This window comes from Hemiscyllium ocellatum, chromosome 17 (assembly GCF_020745735.1).
Source record: "Hemiscyllium ocellatum isolate sHemOce1 chromosome 17, sHemOce1.pat.X.cur, whole genome shotgun sequence".
NCBI classification, from domain to species: Eukaryota; Metazoa; Chordata; class Chondrichthyes; order Orectolobiformes; family Hemiscylliidae; genus Hemiscyllium; species Hemiscyllium ocellatum.
In genome coordinates, this window is record NC_083417.1 from 68,751,757 (window position 1) to 68,770,221 (window position 18,465).

The 18,465-nt window shown below is 43.9% G+C and overlaps 1 protein-coding gene across 2 annotated transcripts in view; it reads right to left on the bottom strand.

Annotated features, from left to right (window-relative positions):
- Nucleotides 1–18,465, bottom strand: part of LOC132824028 (L-fucose kinase) — a 363,536-nt gene that overhangs the window by 32,584 nt on the left and 312,487 nt on the right. Inside the window, exons 9-15 of one of the 2 annotated variants that reach the window (XM_060838277.1) lie at nt 17,730–17,849; nt 16,794–16,989; nt 14,538–14,665; nt 12,031–12,132; nt 3,381–3,551; nt 757–792; nt 599–672 (exon numbers count right to left, since the gene is read on the bottom strand). In XM_060838277.1, the coding sequence (XP_060694260.1) occupies nt 599–672; nt 757–792; nt 3,381–3,551; nt 12,031–12,132; nt 14,538–14,665; nt 16,794–16,989; nt 17,730–17,849 (827 nt within the window). The remainder of the gene's footprint in view (nt 1–598; nt 673–756; nt 793–3,380; nt 3,552–12,030; nt 12,133–14,537; nt 14,666–16,793; nt 16,990–17,729; nt 17,850–18,465) is intronic. The other variant, XM_060838278.1, reaches the window with a different exon arrangement.

Sequence of the window (18,465 nt, forward strand, 5' to 3'; positions counted from 1 at the left end):
ATTTAAATCAGTAAAGCACAACAGAATACAAAGCTAATAGACTAACACTCACCTTCCACCAAACACAAAGGAACTTTTTTTTCTGCTCAATTTACCTTCAAATTAAGAGTGTTCAAACTCCGACTGTACTGATCTCTGCCAAGAGGCAGTATGCAGCGTATATTGGTTTCAACGCTCTACATTTAGAGAGGCAAGTCTAACCCAGGACTTGCTGTTACTTGCTATCCAGTAGTGGGATGAACACATGTACAGGTGAGGACAGGACCAGGACCAGCTTTAAAGTTCACTCTGGCCTTTGATCACACATATACAATGGTCACTTGCTGAGATACCCGTGAGCACCTGTGAAACTCTACTGCACCAAGAACTTTATGAATTTTAGGAATGGAAAGGGCATGAAGATGTGAGGAAACTTGTTCGGTGAATAAGGACCAGAAAAGGGAACACTAACAGCAAGATAGAGACGGACCAAGGCAGTGACACTATCAAATAACACATGCCAAATGACCTCCTTCTACACTGAATGATTCTACTTCTAGAAATTCCAACACTTCAATAGTGCACAGTAAGCAAGGGAAAATGCACAGAGCAGCCTTACTTTATTCCTGTCCTTGAAAAAAATGTTGCCCACGGGATGTTCAGGAAAGTGGAGGAATCACTGGCGAAAGGAACCTATTAGAGAAGAATACAATTCAATTGATTTCATGGCTCAGAAATGGCAGCGAAAAGGGATTTGATGGTTCAGGTGGGGCTGACCTGTGTTGAGCATGTTTCATCCATGTAGATCCGAAGCTGAAATATCAATGGGCATTGTGATTGATTACATCTATGTGCAGTACACGTAGTCAGGTCCAAAGCCACAACAATGTTACTGTGGACCTTCAAACCCCAGAAGTGAAATCTCCACTGTCCCAAATACACTCTTAATTCTTCCTCATGGCTACCTCTGATTATCCCAATCTACATGAAGATGAAAGTCAGCCATGAGTAATTTACTGCCTTTTTTACATGCCGTCATCATTGTGCTGAGCTGAGATGCTCTTCATGGCTGAATGGCTCACTGTCTTCTTGATTATTTCAGTTCAGGCAAGACAAATTTGGTGACCCATCTTTATTGGGTCAGTGTCACTAGAAATTGATTTGCAGTTTGGAGATTTCCTTTCGACTATTATATAAGTTAAACTATGTCTGCCTCAGGTGGATGTAAAAGATCACATAATCTTACACCGACATCTATGGCACCACGTGCTGAAGAGAGGTGGTTCCTTTAATACAGCAGTGGAAACGAGTGAGGGGTGAAGCTACAAATGAAGCTGAACAATGTCATCATTACAGGAGCAGGAAAACTGACGTTTCAGGCAGGCAAGCATCAGGATTCCTGATGAAGGGCTCCTGCCCGAAACATCGATTTCCCACTCCTCGGATGCTGCCTGACCTGCTGTGCATTTCCAGCACCACTCTAATCTTGACTTTAATCTCCAGCATCTGCAGTCCTCACTTTCGCCTACTGTGATCATTACACTTGTCCTAAGTTGGAGCACTGAGATGGACTGGCTAGAAAGGACAACATGGGGTCTAAAGCATGCTCCAGGATGAAATGGACAAGGACAAAGACAAGAAATGGTTTAGATTGGTCAACTATTGCTAAAGGATCCCAGTCACAGCTCTTTTATTCTTCTACAGGAGTCGGCACCGCTGGCTAGGGCATTTGTTGCCCATCCCTAATTGCCCTTGAGCTTAATGGTTTGTTCAGGCCAATTCAGTGGTAATTTAAGAGTCAGTATATTATTGTGGGTCTGGAGTCACGTGTAGGCCAGACCAGGGATGAAAGAGATTATTGAACTCGATTTTCTCTTTATAACAATGGACAATGGTCACCATTAGACTGGCTTCTAATTCCAGATTTTCTTGACTGCAAATTTCGCCGTCTGTCATGGCGGATTCCAATCTGCGTTCCCAGAACGTTCACCTGGAGCTCTGGATTACTATTCCAGTGACAATACCATTAGGCTACCATCTCCTCTAAAAATAGATGTTTGACTTGTCCACAGGACTTTCCACTGATCAGAAGGAGAGTGAGTTTTTTTGATGCTGATGGGAATTAAATGCACCAGGGGACAGGTGCAAGTTAGCACTTTGGCTCATGGAGTAGAACCTCCCAGTCTGAGATCCATCAGTTGCAAACCTTCAGCTCAAAACTGTTTTGAGCCATACTTTCCTGCGAGTATGAGCTGATACTGTGAGTATGAGTATGTCAACAGACCATTTGGGACCTGAGCGAACAACAATCAGGGCTTGCTAAATACTTAAAATAAAGGAGAGGACCACAAAGTTTTAGATTTGAACGGTGGTTCAGTAGTTAGCATTACTGCCTCACAACGCCAGGGACCCGGGTTGATTCCAGCCTTGGGTGACTGTCAGTGTGGAGTTTGCACATTCACCCCATGTCTGCATGGGTTTCCTCCGGGTGTTATAGTTTCCTTTCACAATCCAAAGATGTGCCGGTTAGGTGAATTGGCCATGCTAAATTGCCCATAGTGTTAGGTACATTCGTCAGAGGCAAATGGATCTGGGTGAGTTACTCTTTGGAGGGTCGATGTGGACTTGTGGGGCTGAAGGGCCTGTTTCCACACTGTAGGGAACCTAATCTAATCATAATGTACAGCATTTTTCTTAATCGTCTTCTTTCCAACAAGATTTGGGCCACCGAATGTGAGATAAATAGTGCTTTAATTTGGAGGAAAGCTGGATACATTCATCTGTACTTCAAAGCAAGACTCTTTCACCTCAGACATCAACATGGACATATGAGCTCAAATGCAAGATAACTTCCAAAGGAGTGGACTAGAAATCTCGAGGCACAGTCTAATCTGCTGGGGCATAGGTTAAAGCCCCACCGTGGCAGCTGATGGAATTTAAATTACATCAAAACTTGGAACTGAAAGATCATGTCAGTAATCATGAATATGCGACGATTATTGATTGTCAAACATTGATGTCCTTTACTCAGAGAGATCTGTCACCTTTATCTGATCTGACTCACACATGACTGTAAATCCACAGCAATGTGGTTGACTCTCAGCTGCTCTGTGAAATGGCTGAGCAAGTCACAACGCTGGCCCTACCAGAACCCAGGAAAGAATAATTTGTCCAATACATCGGCACTAAGTGAGTCACTTGAATGCAACTGTTGAAAATGCAAGATGTATTAGATGTAGGAAATCTCCTGAGATTGGGAACGTGACAAACTGTTGGAAAGAATAGAGAGAACTTTACTTTGCATCCAAGTGCTCTGTGACATTGAATCTTATAATCGCTGACATTCTTCATCTTCAAACACAGTGGGATTCTTCATGTTAACTGACTAGCAAATACTACACCTGCAGATCATCCTGACACCCTGTGATGCTGAAGATCTTCAGTTTTAGGTCCCGCAACCTGATGTGTCGTCCCTGGATGATTACATTACAGAGCTGGTACTGGCTGAGGACAGCTGCTGACATCAAGTCCACTCCCGAAAGAAGACAGCCAGATCTTAAATGAATGGACCCCTGGCAAAAGTAAAATAATCAGAGTAAGGAATATTCTTCAGAAATCCAATGAAAACTGCAGGCTCAATGTCACACTTTCCAAAGCAGTATCAAATAGGCCACTTATTGAACCAGTTTCTCTCCTCTCTGTCTCTTCTTTCCCCAAAGTGCTGAATCACACTGTGATACCATTCCCTGTGTGCTGACAGTCTCCCATCATTTAGGCAATTTAGCATGGTCAATTCACCTGATCTGCACATCTTTGGACTGTGGGAGGAAACTGGAGCACCCGGAGGAAACCCATGCAGACACATAACCAACATGTTCAATCTCCACATCCAAGCTTGAGTGCTAAGAATTAATCAACTTCCTGACCCTGTTGAGAAAGGACAGGAGAACTTGAAACTATGTCTAATGCTGTTTCACACAGATGCATCCTTTGGCAGGACTCAAAGGATAGCAGTATGGAGATGGAGCCCTGATTGAGTTATCTTAGAGATACTACACCAACTGTGACTCCTTTAGAAAGACTGTGGGTTCAAGTGCTCATCCAAGTCACTGATATAGATTGTCAATAGTTGATCCCTGTGGCACTCCACTTGCCAATTTTAAAATGACCTATTTATGCCTATCTCTATTTTCTGTTAGCTACGCAATCCTCTGTCCATGCTAACACATCATCCCCTGCACAATGAGCTCTTTCTGTGTAATAACCTTTGCTGTAGCACCTTGTCAGATGCCTCTCGAAATTCCAGTTCACTGCACCCATAGATTCCCCTCCAACCACAGAACATAGAACATAGAACATAGAACATAGAAAAATACAGAGCAGTACAGGCCCTTCGGCCCTCGATGTTGCGCCGATCCAAGTCCACCTAACCTACACTAGCCCACTTTCCTCCATATGCCTATCCAATGCCCGTTTAAATGCCCATAAAGAGGGAGAGTCCACCACTGTTACTGGCAGGGCATTCCATGAACTCACGGCTCGCTGAGTAAAGAATCTACCCCTAACATCGGTCCTATACCTACCACCCCTTAATTTAAAGCTATGCCCCCTCGTAATATCTGACTCCATGTTGCTTGTCACTTCCTCAAAGTATGCTAACAAATTAATCAAACATAATTTCCCTTTCACAAAACAATGCCGGCTCTGCTAATTGAATGAGATTTCTAAATGCCTGATTATAACTCCTTTAATAATGGACTCGCGCATTTTCCATAGTTTAAGATTATAGCTGCCTGCTTTCTATCTCCTATTTTATATGAATTGAGACATTACATTTGCTATATGCTGCTTGGCAGTCTGATAAGACCTTTCCAAAATTAAAACCAATGCATCATTTTCTGAGTAGTTCCCTTAAAAAAAGTCCTAAGATGAACTCTATCAGAAGCTGAGGTCTCCTCAGCCTTCAGTTCTAGTTATTTTCTCACTACCCTTTCTTTGGTGATAGAATTGTTTTATGTCTCTCCCATCTTTTTTTACCTCTTGAAATACACTGATACCTGGGATGTTATTTGTGTCTTTTGTTGTAAAATCTTTGTTCAATTCATCTGCCATTTCCTTATTTTCTGTTATTAATTCCCACTGCTCACTCTAATTATTACTTTCCTTTTTAAATACTCTGTTTGTACATTTCTAGTCAGCTCTTTCTCTCTCTCTCTCTCTAAGGTTATGTACTTACCTTCAATCCAATCTTCCTTAGTTGGCCATATATGGTGGGTGCTTCCCTGGATCTTTCGCTCACACTGGATCATATCTTTGCTGAATGTTTTGTATATTTTGAAACATCTATCACTGTATCTTTACTGACTGACTCCAGTTCACTTTAGCCAGCTCCATCTTCATTCACTCATAACTGCCCTTTCTTAAAAGCTTAAAACACTAGTATTCAATCCTCTTTCCTTTTCCTCAAACTGAAAAGTGAAATTCGATCATGTTATGATTAGTGCAACCTAGGGACACCTTTCCTATGCTGTCATTCATTAATCCTGTCTCATTGCACATTTTCTCTAGCAGACACTGCTCTCAGATTGGTTCTAGAACATGCTGATCTAAGAAACTGTCCTGAAAACACTGAATTAATATTCCAGGCTACCTTAGGCAATCTGTTTCATCCAGTCTGTATGCTGATGAAAATCACTGTGATTATCACTGTACTCTTTTCAGAGGCCCCCATTATTTCTTCCTGTATACCCTGCCTACAGAATAGTTAGATCAAGGCCCATTGATTACTCCCTTAAGTGACTGCCTATCTTTGCTATTTCTTATCTCTAACCAAATGGGATTTCCTACACCTTAATGTTTAGAACTAAAGTCATCCGTTTCTATTGTACTAATATCATCCTTAATTAACAGAACTATTCCTTCACCTGTACTTAGCTTCCTGTTCTTCATGAAAGTCATGTACCTTTGAATATTCAGGTCTCAGCTTTCAGTTTCTTGCAGCCATATCTCTGAAATGATTATCAATTCATACATGTTTATTTTTATTTGAACTGACAATTCAACTGCTAAGTTACAGATGTTATGCACATTCAGATGCAGAGACTTCATGAACAAGGAACAAGTGTAGATTACTCAGCCCTTGGAGCCTGCTCTGCCATTCAATTAGATTGTGGCCATAATGATTTTAACCTCAAATCTATATTCCTCCAATCCCCTATAATCTTTCAGCCAATAGTTTTGATTTGCAGCATGACTTTCTTGGATAGAATAAAAGTTTGCATGAATTTCTGTCAGTCTCTCGTTACGTAGAAAGCAGGACGATGGAGCAGGATACTGAGTTTAATATTTTCATTGTTAGGGATCAACTAATTAAAATGAAAGTGTCAATTTGTGATCTAGAGAAATAGATCAAAAAGATGTGGTGTGTTGATAATTCAAGATCTCAAGTTTTCTTTAACACTACCCATGCAGCAGGGAGTCTGTTCATTTAAAAAATTATTATCTGTCTGCTCCTTCCTTCCCAATTTTCTCTTCCTATGGAAAAAACACAAAGTTTGCAGCACTTATCACAAACTGAGAACATCCCACGTAATGCCCTTCATATAATGCCCCTTCTGTAATGTAAGAAATGTGGCATAAAATTGCACAAAGTAAGTTCCACAAACAGCAAAGTAATAATGACCAGATAATCTGCTTTAGTAATAATGGTTTTGGGATATATCGACCAGGTTCAGGGAACATTTTCTGTTTACAACCAAGAAGGGATTCTGGGCCTCAGTCTAATGTCTTGCTGACTGCACTGAGCTTCAGAGCTCAGATCCCTCCTACCCTTACTCAATGTTTGCACTTTTGAGAAGTAACAGTATTTTCGAACAAGCAACATGAATGGATGAATCAGGAGTAAAGCAAAATGGCAACCCTCTTGCAACTGTGTTGTGTAGTCCAAGGTCATCTATCTGAGCACAAATCAACAGGTGAAATCTCTGACCTTCCTGGTCTGTGCCCTTCAATTAATGACTTCATCTGGTTCCCAGACCCCACCTGCCTTCGAGCTGAAAGGTTAATTGACTAACAGATGATTCCAGTAACTCCCACTTCAATAAGCTATTAGCAGAAGATTAGATCTCCCATATTGCCTTTGCCTTTTCCATCACTTCATCTATCTGGACTCTATATTGCAAACAGGATAAAACACTAAAGAAAATGGTTCTGTTCGCCGAGCTGGAAGTTTTTGTTGCAAACGTTTCGTCCCCTGGCTAGGAGGCATCATCAGTGCTCTGGAGCCTCCTGCGAAGCGCTTCTTTGATGTTTCTTCCGGCATTTATAGTGGTCTGTCCTTGCCGCCTCCGGGTGTCAGTTTCAGCTGTCCGCTGTAGTGGTTGGTATATTGGGTCCAGGTCGATGTGTTTGTTGATGGAGTTTGTGGATGAATGCCATGCCTCTAGGAATTCCCTGGCTGTTCTCTGTCTGGCTTGCCCTATGATAGTAGTGTTTTCCCAGTCGAAGTCATGTTGCTTGTTGTCTGAGTGTGTGGCTACTAGGGATAGCTGGTCGTGTCGTTTCGTGGCTAGTTGGTGTTCATGTATGCGGATTGTTAGCTGTCTTCCTGTTTGTCCTATATAGTGTTTTGTGCAGTCCTTGCATGGTATTTTATAAACTACATTAGTTTTGCTCATGTTGGGTATTGGCTCCTTTGTTCTAGTAAGTGGTTGTCTGAGCGTGGCTGTTGGTTTGTGTGCCGTTATGAGTCCTAGGGGTCGCAGTAGTCTGGCTGTCAGTTCTGAAACGCTCCTGATGTATGGTAGTGTGGCTAGTCCTTTTGGTTGTGGCATGTCCTCGTTCCGTGGTCTATCTCTTAGGCATCTGTTGATAAAGTTGCGCGGGTATCCGTTTTTGGCGAATACCTTGTATAGGTGTTCCTCTTCCTCTTTTCGCAGTTCTGGAGTACTGCAGTGTGTTGTAGCCCTTTTAAATAGTGTCCTGATGCAGCTTCGTTTGTGTGTGTTGGGGTGGTTACTTTCATAGTTTAGGACTTGGTCTGTGTGTGTTGTTTTCCTATGTACCCTTGTGGTGAATTCTCCGTTCGGTGTTCTCTGTACTGTCACGTCTAGGAATGGGAGTTGGCTATCCTTTTCTACTTCTCTCGTGAATCGGATTCCTGTGAGTGTGGCGTTGATGATCCGGTGTGTTTTTTCTATTTCTGTGTTTTTGATGATTACGAAAGTGTCATCGACATATCTGGACTTGTGCCTCACTACACACTTTACATTCAACAATCAGATATACGAATAAATCAACGGAACACCCATGGGATCACCAATCTCGGGACTCATAGCAGAGGCAGTTATGCAAAGGTTAGAACAAAAAGCCCTAACACAAATTCAACCCAAACTCTGAGTCAGATATGTCGATGACACTTTCGTAATCATCAAAAACATGGAAATAGAAAAAACACATCGGATCATCAACGCCACACTCACAGGAATCCGATTCACGAGAGAAGTAGAAAAGGATAGCCAACTCCCATTCCTAGACGTGATAGTACAGAGAACACCGAACGGAGAATTCACCACAAGGGTACACAGGAAAACAACACACACAGACCAAGTCCTAAACTATGAAAGTAACCACCCCAACACACACAAACGAAGCTGCATCAGGACACTATTCAAAAGAGCTACAACACACTGCAGTACACCAGAACTGCGAAAAGAGGAAGAGGAACACCTATACAAGGTATTCGCCAAAAACGGATACCCGCGCAACTTTATCAACATATGCCTAAGAGATAGACCACGGAACGAGGACATGCCACAACCAAAAGGACTAGCCACACTACCATACATCAGGAGCGTTTCAGAACTGACAGCCAGACTACTGCGACCCCTAGGACTCATAACGGCACACAAACCAACAGCCACGCTCAGACAACCACTTACTAGAACAAAGGAGCCAATACCCAACATGAGCAAAACTAATGTAGTTTATAAAATACCATGCAAGGACTGCACAAAACACTATATAGGGCAAACAGGAAGACAGCTAACAATCCGCATACATGAACACCAACTAGCCACGAAACGACACGACCAGCTATCCCTAGTAGCCACACACTCAGACAACAAGCAACATGAATTCGACTGGGAAAACACTACTATCATAGGGCAAGCCAGACAGAGAACAGCCAGGGAATTCCTAGAGGCATGGCATTCATCCACAAACTCCATCAACAAACACATCGACCTGGACCCAATATACCAACCACTACAGCGGACCGCTGAAACTGACACCTGGAAGCGGCAAGGACAGACCACTATAAATGCCGGAAGAAACATCAAAGAAGCGCTTCGCAGGAGGCTCCAGAGCACTGATGATGTCTCCTAGCCAGGGGATGAAACGTTTGCAACAAAAACTTCCAGCTCGGTGAACAGAACCACTACAACAAGCACCCAAGCTACAAATCCTTGCACAAACTTTGAACTAAAGAAAATGCTAAAAGTAAAGTTTACAATGTTGATACCAGAACAGAGAGAATCCAATTACGAAGAATGGATTAAGAGGCTGATAAGAGAAAGCTGAGGGGTAATTTGATAATCAATATTCAAAATTTTGAAGGATTTGTTAGGGTAGACATGGAGAAAATGTTCCTAACCAGATATATCCAAGAACACTGCAGGGGCCCGGGCTGATATTTTTGCATCTTTGTTAGCCATGGATAAGGTGCCGGAAGACTGGAGAGTAGCGAATGTTGTGCCCTCATTCAACAAGGGCTGCAAAGAAAAGCTTGGGAACTATAAACCAATAAGCCTAACATCTGTGGTAGGTAAGTTATTTGAGAACATTGTGAGAGATAAGATAGACATGCATTTGGAAAGCTAGGGTTTGATTAGGAATAGTCAACGTGGCTTTGAACGTGGTAGATCATTCCTCATAAATTTGTTAGAGTCATTTGATGAAGTGACCAGGAAGGTGGATGAGGGCAGGGTGGTAGACATAGTCTACATAGATTTCAAGCTGCTCTGGAAGGTTAGATCACATAAAACCCGGGGGAGTTGGCAAATTGGATACACAATTGGCATGATGGTAGGAATTCTGGATTAGAGTGGAGCTGGAAAAGCACAGCAGTTTAGACAGCATCCAAGGAGCAGGAAAATCAACGTTTCGGGCAAAAGCCCTTCATCAAGAATGTAGAGGACATCATGGAAAAATGCTATTGGACTGGAGGACTGTTACTAGTGGAGTGTGTCAGGGGTCGCTGCTGGCCCCATTGATGTTTGTTACCCATATCAATGATTTGGATGAGAATGTACAAGTGATTAGTAAGTTTCCAGATGACATTAAAATAGGATTTTTAATGGGCAGTGAGGAAGGTTATCAGAAATTGTAGCAGGATCTTGATTAGCCGGTGAGGTGGGCCGAGAAAAGATAAATGGAGTTTAATATAGAAAAGAGTGAGGTCTTGCATTTTTGACAATCAAATCAAGGCAGGAGTTTCATGGTGAATGGTAGAGCCTTAAGGAGTGTAACGGAACAGAGGGACCTTGGAGTTCTGATGCACAGTTCTCTCAAGTGGAGTCACAGGTAGATAGAACAGCGAAGAAGCTTTTGGCACACCGACTTTTATTAGCCAGGGCACTGGGTATAGAAGATGGGAAGTTATGTTGCAGTTGTACTCATGTGGTAGCGTGGCTGAACGGGCTAAAGTGCTGTATTCAGGTTCTAGTCTCTAAGAAGGGGTCGGTTCGAATCCCACCATTGCCACTTGTGCTGATAGTTCATCGTGGGTGACACGGTGGCTCAGTGGTTAGCACTACTGCCTCACGGACCCAGGTTCAATTCCAGCCTCAAGCAACTGTCTGTGTGGAGGTTGCATGTTCTTTCAGCGCCTGCATGGGTTTCCTCTGGGTGCTCAGGTTTCTTCCCACAATCCAAAGATGTGCAGGTTAAGTGAATTGGCCGTGCTAAATTGCTCATAGTGTTCAGAGATGCGAGAGTTAGGTCCATTAGTCAGGGGTAAATATAGAGTAATAGGGTAGGGGAATGGGTCTGGGTGGAATACACTTCAGAGGATCGGTGCGGACTTGTTGAGCCAAATGGTTTTTTCCTCACTGTAGGGATTCTCTGTTAAGGACGCTGGTGAAGCTGCACCTGGGGTATTGTGTTCAGTTTTGGTCACCTTGCTATAGGAAGGATGTTATTAAACTGGAAAGAGTACAGAAGAAATTTACAAGGATGTTGCCAGGATTCAACGGTCTGAGTTACAGGGAGACGTTGGACAAGCTAGGACTTTTTTTTAGAGCATGAGAGACTGAGGAGGGATCTTATGAAAGTGTATAAAAGGCATGGATAGGGTGAATGCACTTAGTCTTTTTCCCAAGGTTGGGGAATTGAGGACTACAGGGCATCAGTTTAAGGTTAAAGGGAAAGAATAAAAGGGAACCTGAGGGGCAACTTTTTTATACAGAGGGTGATACGCATATGGAATGAGCAGCCAGCGGAAGTGGTTGACACGGGTACATTAATAATATTTAAAAGGCATTTGGAGAAATATATGAATGGGAAAGATTTAGAAGAATATGGGCCAAGTGCAGAGAAGTGGGGTTAGCGTGGATGAACATTTTGGTCAGCATGAACCAATTTGGACTAAAGGGCCTGTGTCCGTGCTATAGGACTCTATCTGTGGGGATTTTGAAACTAGGAACTTTAAAGATAGGATAGTCAATTATAAATTGAATTGAGAATTCAGGAGACACCTCTTTATCTTGAGAAATTATGATGTGGAACTCACTATCACTTAAGGAAAATATAATTCAAGGGAAACTGGATAAGTACATAACCGAGAATGGAATGTGAGACTATGCTGAAGAACTAAGGTGGGAGGGAGGATGTAATGCAGAAATCTGGCAGGTCAAATAGCCTGTTTCTATGCTATAAATTCAATCTAACTCAAACATATATGAATAAATAGAGTGTGAACTAATTGGGAATTAAACACTGGAGCATTTCTCTTTGTGATCAAGTGGAGAGGCTCAGTCACAGTCCTGGGTTTACCTGCAGGTGGCAATGTTGGACAACACTGTTTGGCTCAATCGCGATCTCCCCATCCAGCAGGCTGTTGATGACAGAACAGTCCTTGTGCACCAGCGCAGGATGCTTCAACAAAAGCCAAAATCACACAAGATCAGAAGCTTCATCCTATTTTGTTTTGCATCAAATAGAACATAATGGCTGTAAACTATACAACGAATTTCAAACAGTTGAATTTCAGCAAAGCTATCAACATCTTCAATGATAATTTGTATTTACATGCGACCTGTAATAACGTCGTGAAATATGGCAAGGTGCTTCACAGGAGCTTAATCCATGAAAGGAGATATTGGGTCAGATTGCCCAAAGATTAGTACAAGAGGTGGGCTTTAAGCAAGGTCTTTAAGATAGATGCAGTGAAGGATTAAATTCCAGACCTTCAAGTTTTGAGAACAGAAGGCAAGAGCTACAAATAGTACAGAGACATCCAGGAGAACAGTCTATTTTTTTCACTACTTGAATGTGGACTAATCTGCCTTTTGTGCTTGCCCCCAACCCCCAAACCACTACCACCACCACCCCCTCCACACACACACCACCACATTTAGAAATTGGGAGTCTTTTAAATGTAATATAGTGAGAATTAAGGGTCAGTGCATTCCTCTAAGAGTGAAGGACGAAGGAAGAAAGTCCACGGAACTTTGAAATTCAAGGGATATTCAGAGTTTGATACAGAAAAAGAAGGAAGCACACATTAGGTACAGTGCATTCAAAACAAGGAGGCCTTTCAGGAGTACAAAGAGTGCAGGAAGTTGCTCAAAAAGAAATGAAGAGGGCAAAGAGGGGCCATGTAATTTCTTTGCCAAATAGAATTAAGGAAAATCCCAAGGCATTCAATAAGTATATTAAGACCAAGAGGATTACCAGGGAAAAAGTGGGGCATATGAGAAAGCAAAGGGGACAATCTGTGCATGGATCAAAAGGATTTAGCAAGAGGCTTAAATGAACATTTCTCATCTGTGTTTACAAAGGAGAAAGACATTGTAGCTGAAGATTTTATTTGGGATGATGAAAAAAATTGGCAAAAAATTCTAAGGACAGGTTAATCAACACTTGGAATGGCAGCAATTGATCAGGGATAGTCAGCAAGGATTTGTTAGAAGGAGATCCTGGCTGACAAATTTAACTGAGTTTTTAGAAAAGGTGACTAAATATATTGACGAAGGTAGTGCAGTTAATATTGTTTACGTGGGCTTTAGTAAGGCCCTTGACAAGTTTCCAGATGGCAGCAGCCCATGGGATCCAGGGCAAGTTGATAAAGTGGATTTAAAACTGGCTTGCAAACAGGAGGCAAAGAGAGAGTTTGTTTTTGTAATTGGAAGCTTGTGATCAGTGGTGTACTACATGGATTGGTGCTGGGAATCTTGTTGCTTGTTATGTACATTAATCACTTGGACTTGAATGCAGATGAAATAGTTACTAAAAGTATGTGTGAAAATTGGTGGTGCTGTTGATAGGAGGATACAGTCATCTTGATTAGCAGATGAAATGTGATCCTGAGAAGTGCTAGGTATTGCATTTTGGGAGGTGTAATAAGGGAAGGTAGATCCCTAGGGAGTACTGAGGAACAAAGTGACCTTGCTTTCCAAGTCTACAGATCCCTCAAGGTGTCAGACCAGCTGAATGTGGAAAAAAGGATTGCTTTGCCTTCATTAGCCAGGATGTAGAATTTAGGCGCAGAAAAGTCTTGTTACAAATTTATATAGCATTGGTTAGGCCACAGATGGAATACTGTGTGGAATTCTGGTCGTCACACTTTCGGAAGGACATGATTGTACTGAAGAGGGTGCAGTGAGAATTCATCAAGATGTTACCTGGGATGAAAAGTCTCAGTTATGAGGGGACACAGCATAGAGCTAGGTTTGTTTTCCTTGAAGCACTGGAGACTGAGGGGGGGATCTGGTTGAGGTGTATAAAATTATGAGAGGCACAGATAGGGTAGGTCGTAAGAATCTTTCTTGCATGGCAGGCATGTCTAAAACCTAACGGCATACGTTTAAGGTGAGGTTTAGAGGAGATTTGAAAAAAAAACACGTTTTCACCCAGAGAGTGGTAGAAATATAGAGCATGCTGCATGGGAGGGTGGTGGAGGCAGGTACTCTCACAACATTTAAGAAGTATTTGGATGAGCACTTAAAATGCAAAGACATAACAAAATCAAGTGTAGGTAAATGAGACAGGTGTAGTTTGCTGTTTGTTGTTGAGCATAGACATGGTGGGCTGAAGGGCCTGTTTCTATGACATTATGGAAGGAAGTGAGAGCGGGTAAAGGGTTGAAATGGAATTAAGGTATTGATCAGCCCTGAGTACCACACACTGTGGCGCATCTACTCTCCAAATGCAGGGTGAGTTTGAATTACTTACCCTCATAACCGAAGACACCCAGGCTGCTTCAAGACGGTGATGGAAGGGAGGGAAGGAACAATATGTAGCTGAATTGTAAACAGGTAATGGAAGTGGGTGTTACGTACTGTGAGCTCAGAATGTACAATGTGACGGGCCACGAAACAGCTCGACATGATCCCCCTCCGCGTCAAGTTCTGTATGTGATCATCTGCCGACAAGCTCATATAGTCATAGCAACCATCAATTATGTAGGCTGCAAAGCACAACAAACATTATCATGTCAGCCCTGGCTCAGTTAGTAGCAACCTGTCCTCTTGAATCAAATGTCATTAAGTTCAAATCCCACTGCAGGGACGAGCAGGCTAGGAGAGGCCCAGAGTGGAGGTGCACTATACAGGCTAGGAGAGGCCCAGAGTGGAGGTGCACTATACAGGCTAGGAGAGGCCCAGAGTGGAGGTGCACAATGCAGGCTAGGAGAGGCCCAGAGTGGAGGTGCACAATGCAGGCTAGGAGAGGCCCAGAGTGGAGGTGCACAATTCAGGCTAGGAGAGGCCCAGAGTGGAGGTGCACAATGCAGGCTAGGAGAGGCCCAGAGTGGAGGTGCACAATGCAGGCTAGGAGAGGCCCAGAGTGGAGGTGCACAATTCAGGCTAGGAGAGGCCCAGAGTGGAGGTGCACAATGCAGGCTAGGAGAGGCCCAGAGTGGAGGTGCACAATGCAGGCTAGGAGAGGCGCACAACTCAGGCTAGGAGAGGCCCAGAGTGGAGCTGCACCATACAGCCTAGGAGAGGCCCAGAGTGGAGGTGCACTAAACAGGCTAGGAGAGGCCCAGTGTGGAGGTGCACTATACAAGCTAGGAGAGGCCCAGAGTGGAGGTGCACTATACAGACTAGGAGAGGCCCAGAGTGGAGCTGCACTATACAGGCTAGGAGAGTTCCAGAGTGGAGCTGCACTATACAGGCTAGGAGAGGCCCAGAGTGGAGGTGCACTATACAGACTAGGAGAGGCCCAGAGTGGAGGTGCACTATACAGACTAGGAGAGGCCCAGAGTGGAGGTGCACTATACAGGCTAGGAGAGGCCCAGAGTGGAGCTGCACTATACAGGCTAGGAGAGGCCCAGAGTGGAGGTGCACTATACAAGCTAGGAGAGGCCCAGAGTGGAGGTGCACTATACAAGCTAGGAGGCGCCCAGAGTGGAGCTGCACTATACAGGCTAGGAGAGGCCCAGAGTGGAGCTGCACTATACAGGCTAGGAGAGGCCCAGAGTGGAGCTGCACTATACAGGCTAGGAGAGGCCCAGAGTGGAGGTGCACTATACAGACTAGGAGAGGCCCAGAGTGGAGGTGCACTATACAGACTAGGAGAGGCCCAGAGTGGAGGTGCACTATACAGGCTAGGAGAGGCCCAGAGTGGAGCTGCACTATACAGGCTAGGAGAGGCACAGAGTGGAGCTGCACTATACAAGCTAGGAGAGGCCCAGAGTGGAGGTGCACTATACAAGCTAGGAGAGGCCCAGAGTGGAACTGCACTATACAGGCTAGGAGAGGCCCAGAGTGGAGGTGCACTATACAAGCTAGGAGGCGCCCAGAGTGGAGCTGCACTATACAGGCTAGGAGAGGCCCAGAGTGGAGCTGCACTATACAAGCTAGGAGAGGCCCAGAGTGGAACTGCACTATACAGGCTAGGAGAGGCCCAGAGTGGAGCTGCACTATACAGGCTAGGAGAGGCCCAGAGTGGAGCTGCACTATACAGGCTAGGAGAGGCCCAGAGTGGAGCTGCACTATACAGGCTAGGAGAGGCCCAGAGTGGAGCTGCACTATACAGGCTAGGAGAGGCCCAGAGTGGAGGTGCACTATACAGGCTAGGAGAGGCCCAGAGTGGAGCTGCACTATACAGGCTAGGAGAGGCCCAGAGTGGAACTGCACTATACAGGCTAGGAGAGGCCCAGAGTGGAGCTGCACTATACAGGCTAGGAGAGGCCCAGAGTGGAGCTGCACTATACAAGCTAGGAGAGGCCCAGAGTGGAGGTGCACTATACAGGCTAGGAGAGGCACAGAGTGGAGCTGCACTTAGCTGAATGCGAGCCTACACACTAATGTGCTTGTAAATGTTTAAATTGTTTTTGTGAGCTGGAACAAAGTCTGCTAGATTCATCATTACCACGTTATCCATGTTAACTTCTTACTTCAAGAGGGAGAACATAAGCGTTATTGCTTCAGGTTAAAAAATTTTGAAGACAAAGCCCACCTCAAAAGTGGAGCTGAACTATTCAGATTTTTTTTGTCAGTATGTACCTGGGGAAAGGTAATATCTGGAAAGTCAAACTGCAGTTCAGTAATAATATGCAAGAATTCAAATGAAGGAGTGCAGGCATCATTTACCTACAGTGATGGGAATTCCACGGAGTTCCTGCCACAGCACAGCTCTGGCACTCCTCATGATGGCTATATCACTGCTATTCGTCATGCTGGGCTTTGCAATGTCACTGCTCTGCAGAATTTGACCTGCTTTGTTCACAAAGATGTCTTCACAAGAATGTCGTGCCATGCAGAGCAAGATGTCAAAGAAAATAGACAGCTGTTGGGATGAAGGAATGCGTATCAAGCAATGGAGGCATAATTCATATATTTCAGCAATAAACATTTTAAATTATACACCAAGGCATGAAATGTCTGAAATTTCCTCTTCAAGGTACAGACTTATGTTGAGGCACAAACCCATTTGGTCACCCTCTAAACCGGTGTACATTCTTCAGTTGAAGAATTGGACCCTGCACCAACATGCCAAGCACTGGTAACTTACTGCAAGCTTCTCAGCTCCGGCTTTGTGAAAAGCCTCTATATCAGACTCATGAGATCAAGTCTCACTTCAGAGACCTGAGCCCATAATCCAGACCGACAGTCTAGTGCAGTTCTGTTACTGCACTATCAAAGGTGTCAACGTGCAGATGGGAATTTAAACTGATTCCTCAGTTAGATATAGGTTCAGTTACTGGGTGCACTCAAGGCTGGTACAGGAGATATACCATTCCTGATGAAGGGCTTATGCCCAAAACGCTGATTCTCCTGCCCCTCGGATGCTGCCTAACCAGCTGTGCTTTTCCAGCACCACACACGCAAAGGCTGGTACAGGAGTCAACACTTCTGTAATGCTAAATATGACATTGTCATTCAACTATTTGTAGGATGTGGGTGACATTGGTAATGCCAGCATTTATTACCCACTCCTAGTTGCCCTCAGAAAATGGTGAAGGATTTGTCTTGCTGCAGTGCCTGTTCTGAGCAAGAACTCCCTGGACCACGATGATTTGACAGTACCTGAATAGGACGTGTCCCCGAGTCCAGACCCATATAGGTGCAGGAGTCCAGAGGAGGAGTCACATGTGTGGCCAGGAGTTTCTCAGCAGTCTCCCACGAGAAGAATACAATGCCTGATACCTGAAGGAACATGAAGCAATCGTGGACTGAGATGGGACTTTATTCTGTCCTAAGCTGCAATTTATGAATGAATTGTACATTTGATTTGTATTCCCTCTATGGTCCTGTTTGAAAGCATATCCTCATTCAAATATTAGGTTTCTTATTCAGTAATTACTCTTCCTGTTGGCCCCAGTGAGCCATTCTTCATCTGCAGCAACACTCTGTCCTAACCTGGGATGTAGAGTTGAGACCAATGGTTGACATTGCTCCATTGGATGGTCTGTTTGGAGGAGATGTTCATCCTGCTAGAAATCATTCACGACCAGAGTAACGTTGAGGTGAAATACCAAATAAGTGGTGATTTATCTGTGGCTAAAACCCTTGGGAGAAGGTGTGAGGAAGATAGTTACTAGGCTGTAAAAGGCTATGTAAGTGTGCAAACATTCCTGATGGTATCCTTACTGCTCTGGGCCCATCAGAACAAAGAGAATGCTTCAATCTCAATCTTGGAAGTTTCATTGACATCCAGCATCCACTGTTTTTTAGAGGAGTGAGTTCTGGATGTCCACACCCCTTTCTGTGAAAATGTGATTTCATTCAGCACAGAAACAGACCCTTCAGTCTAACTCGTCCA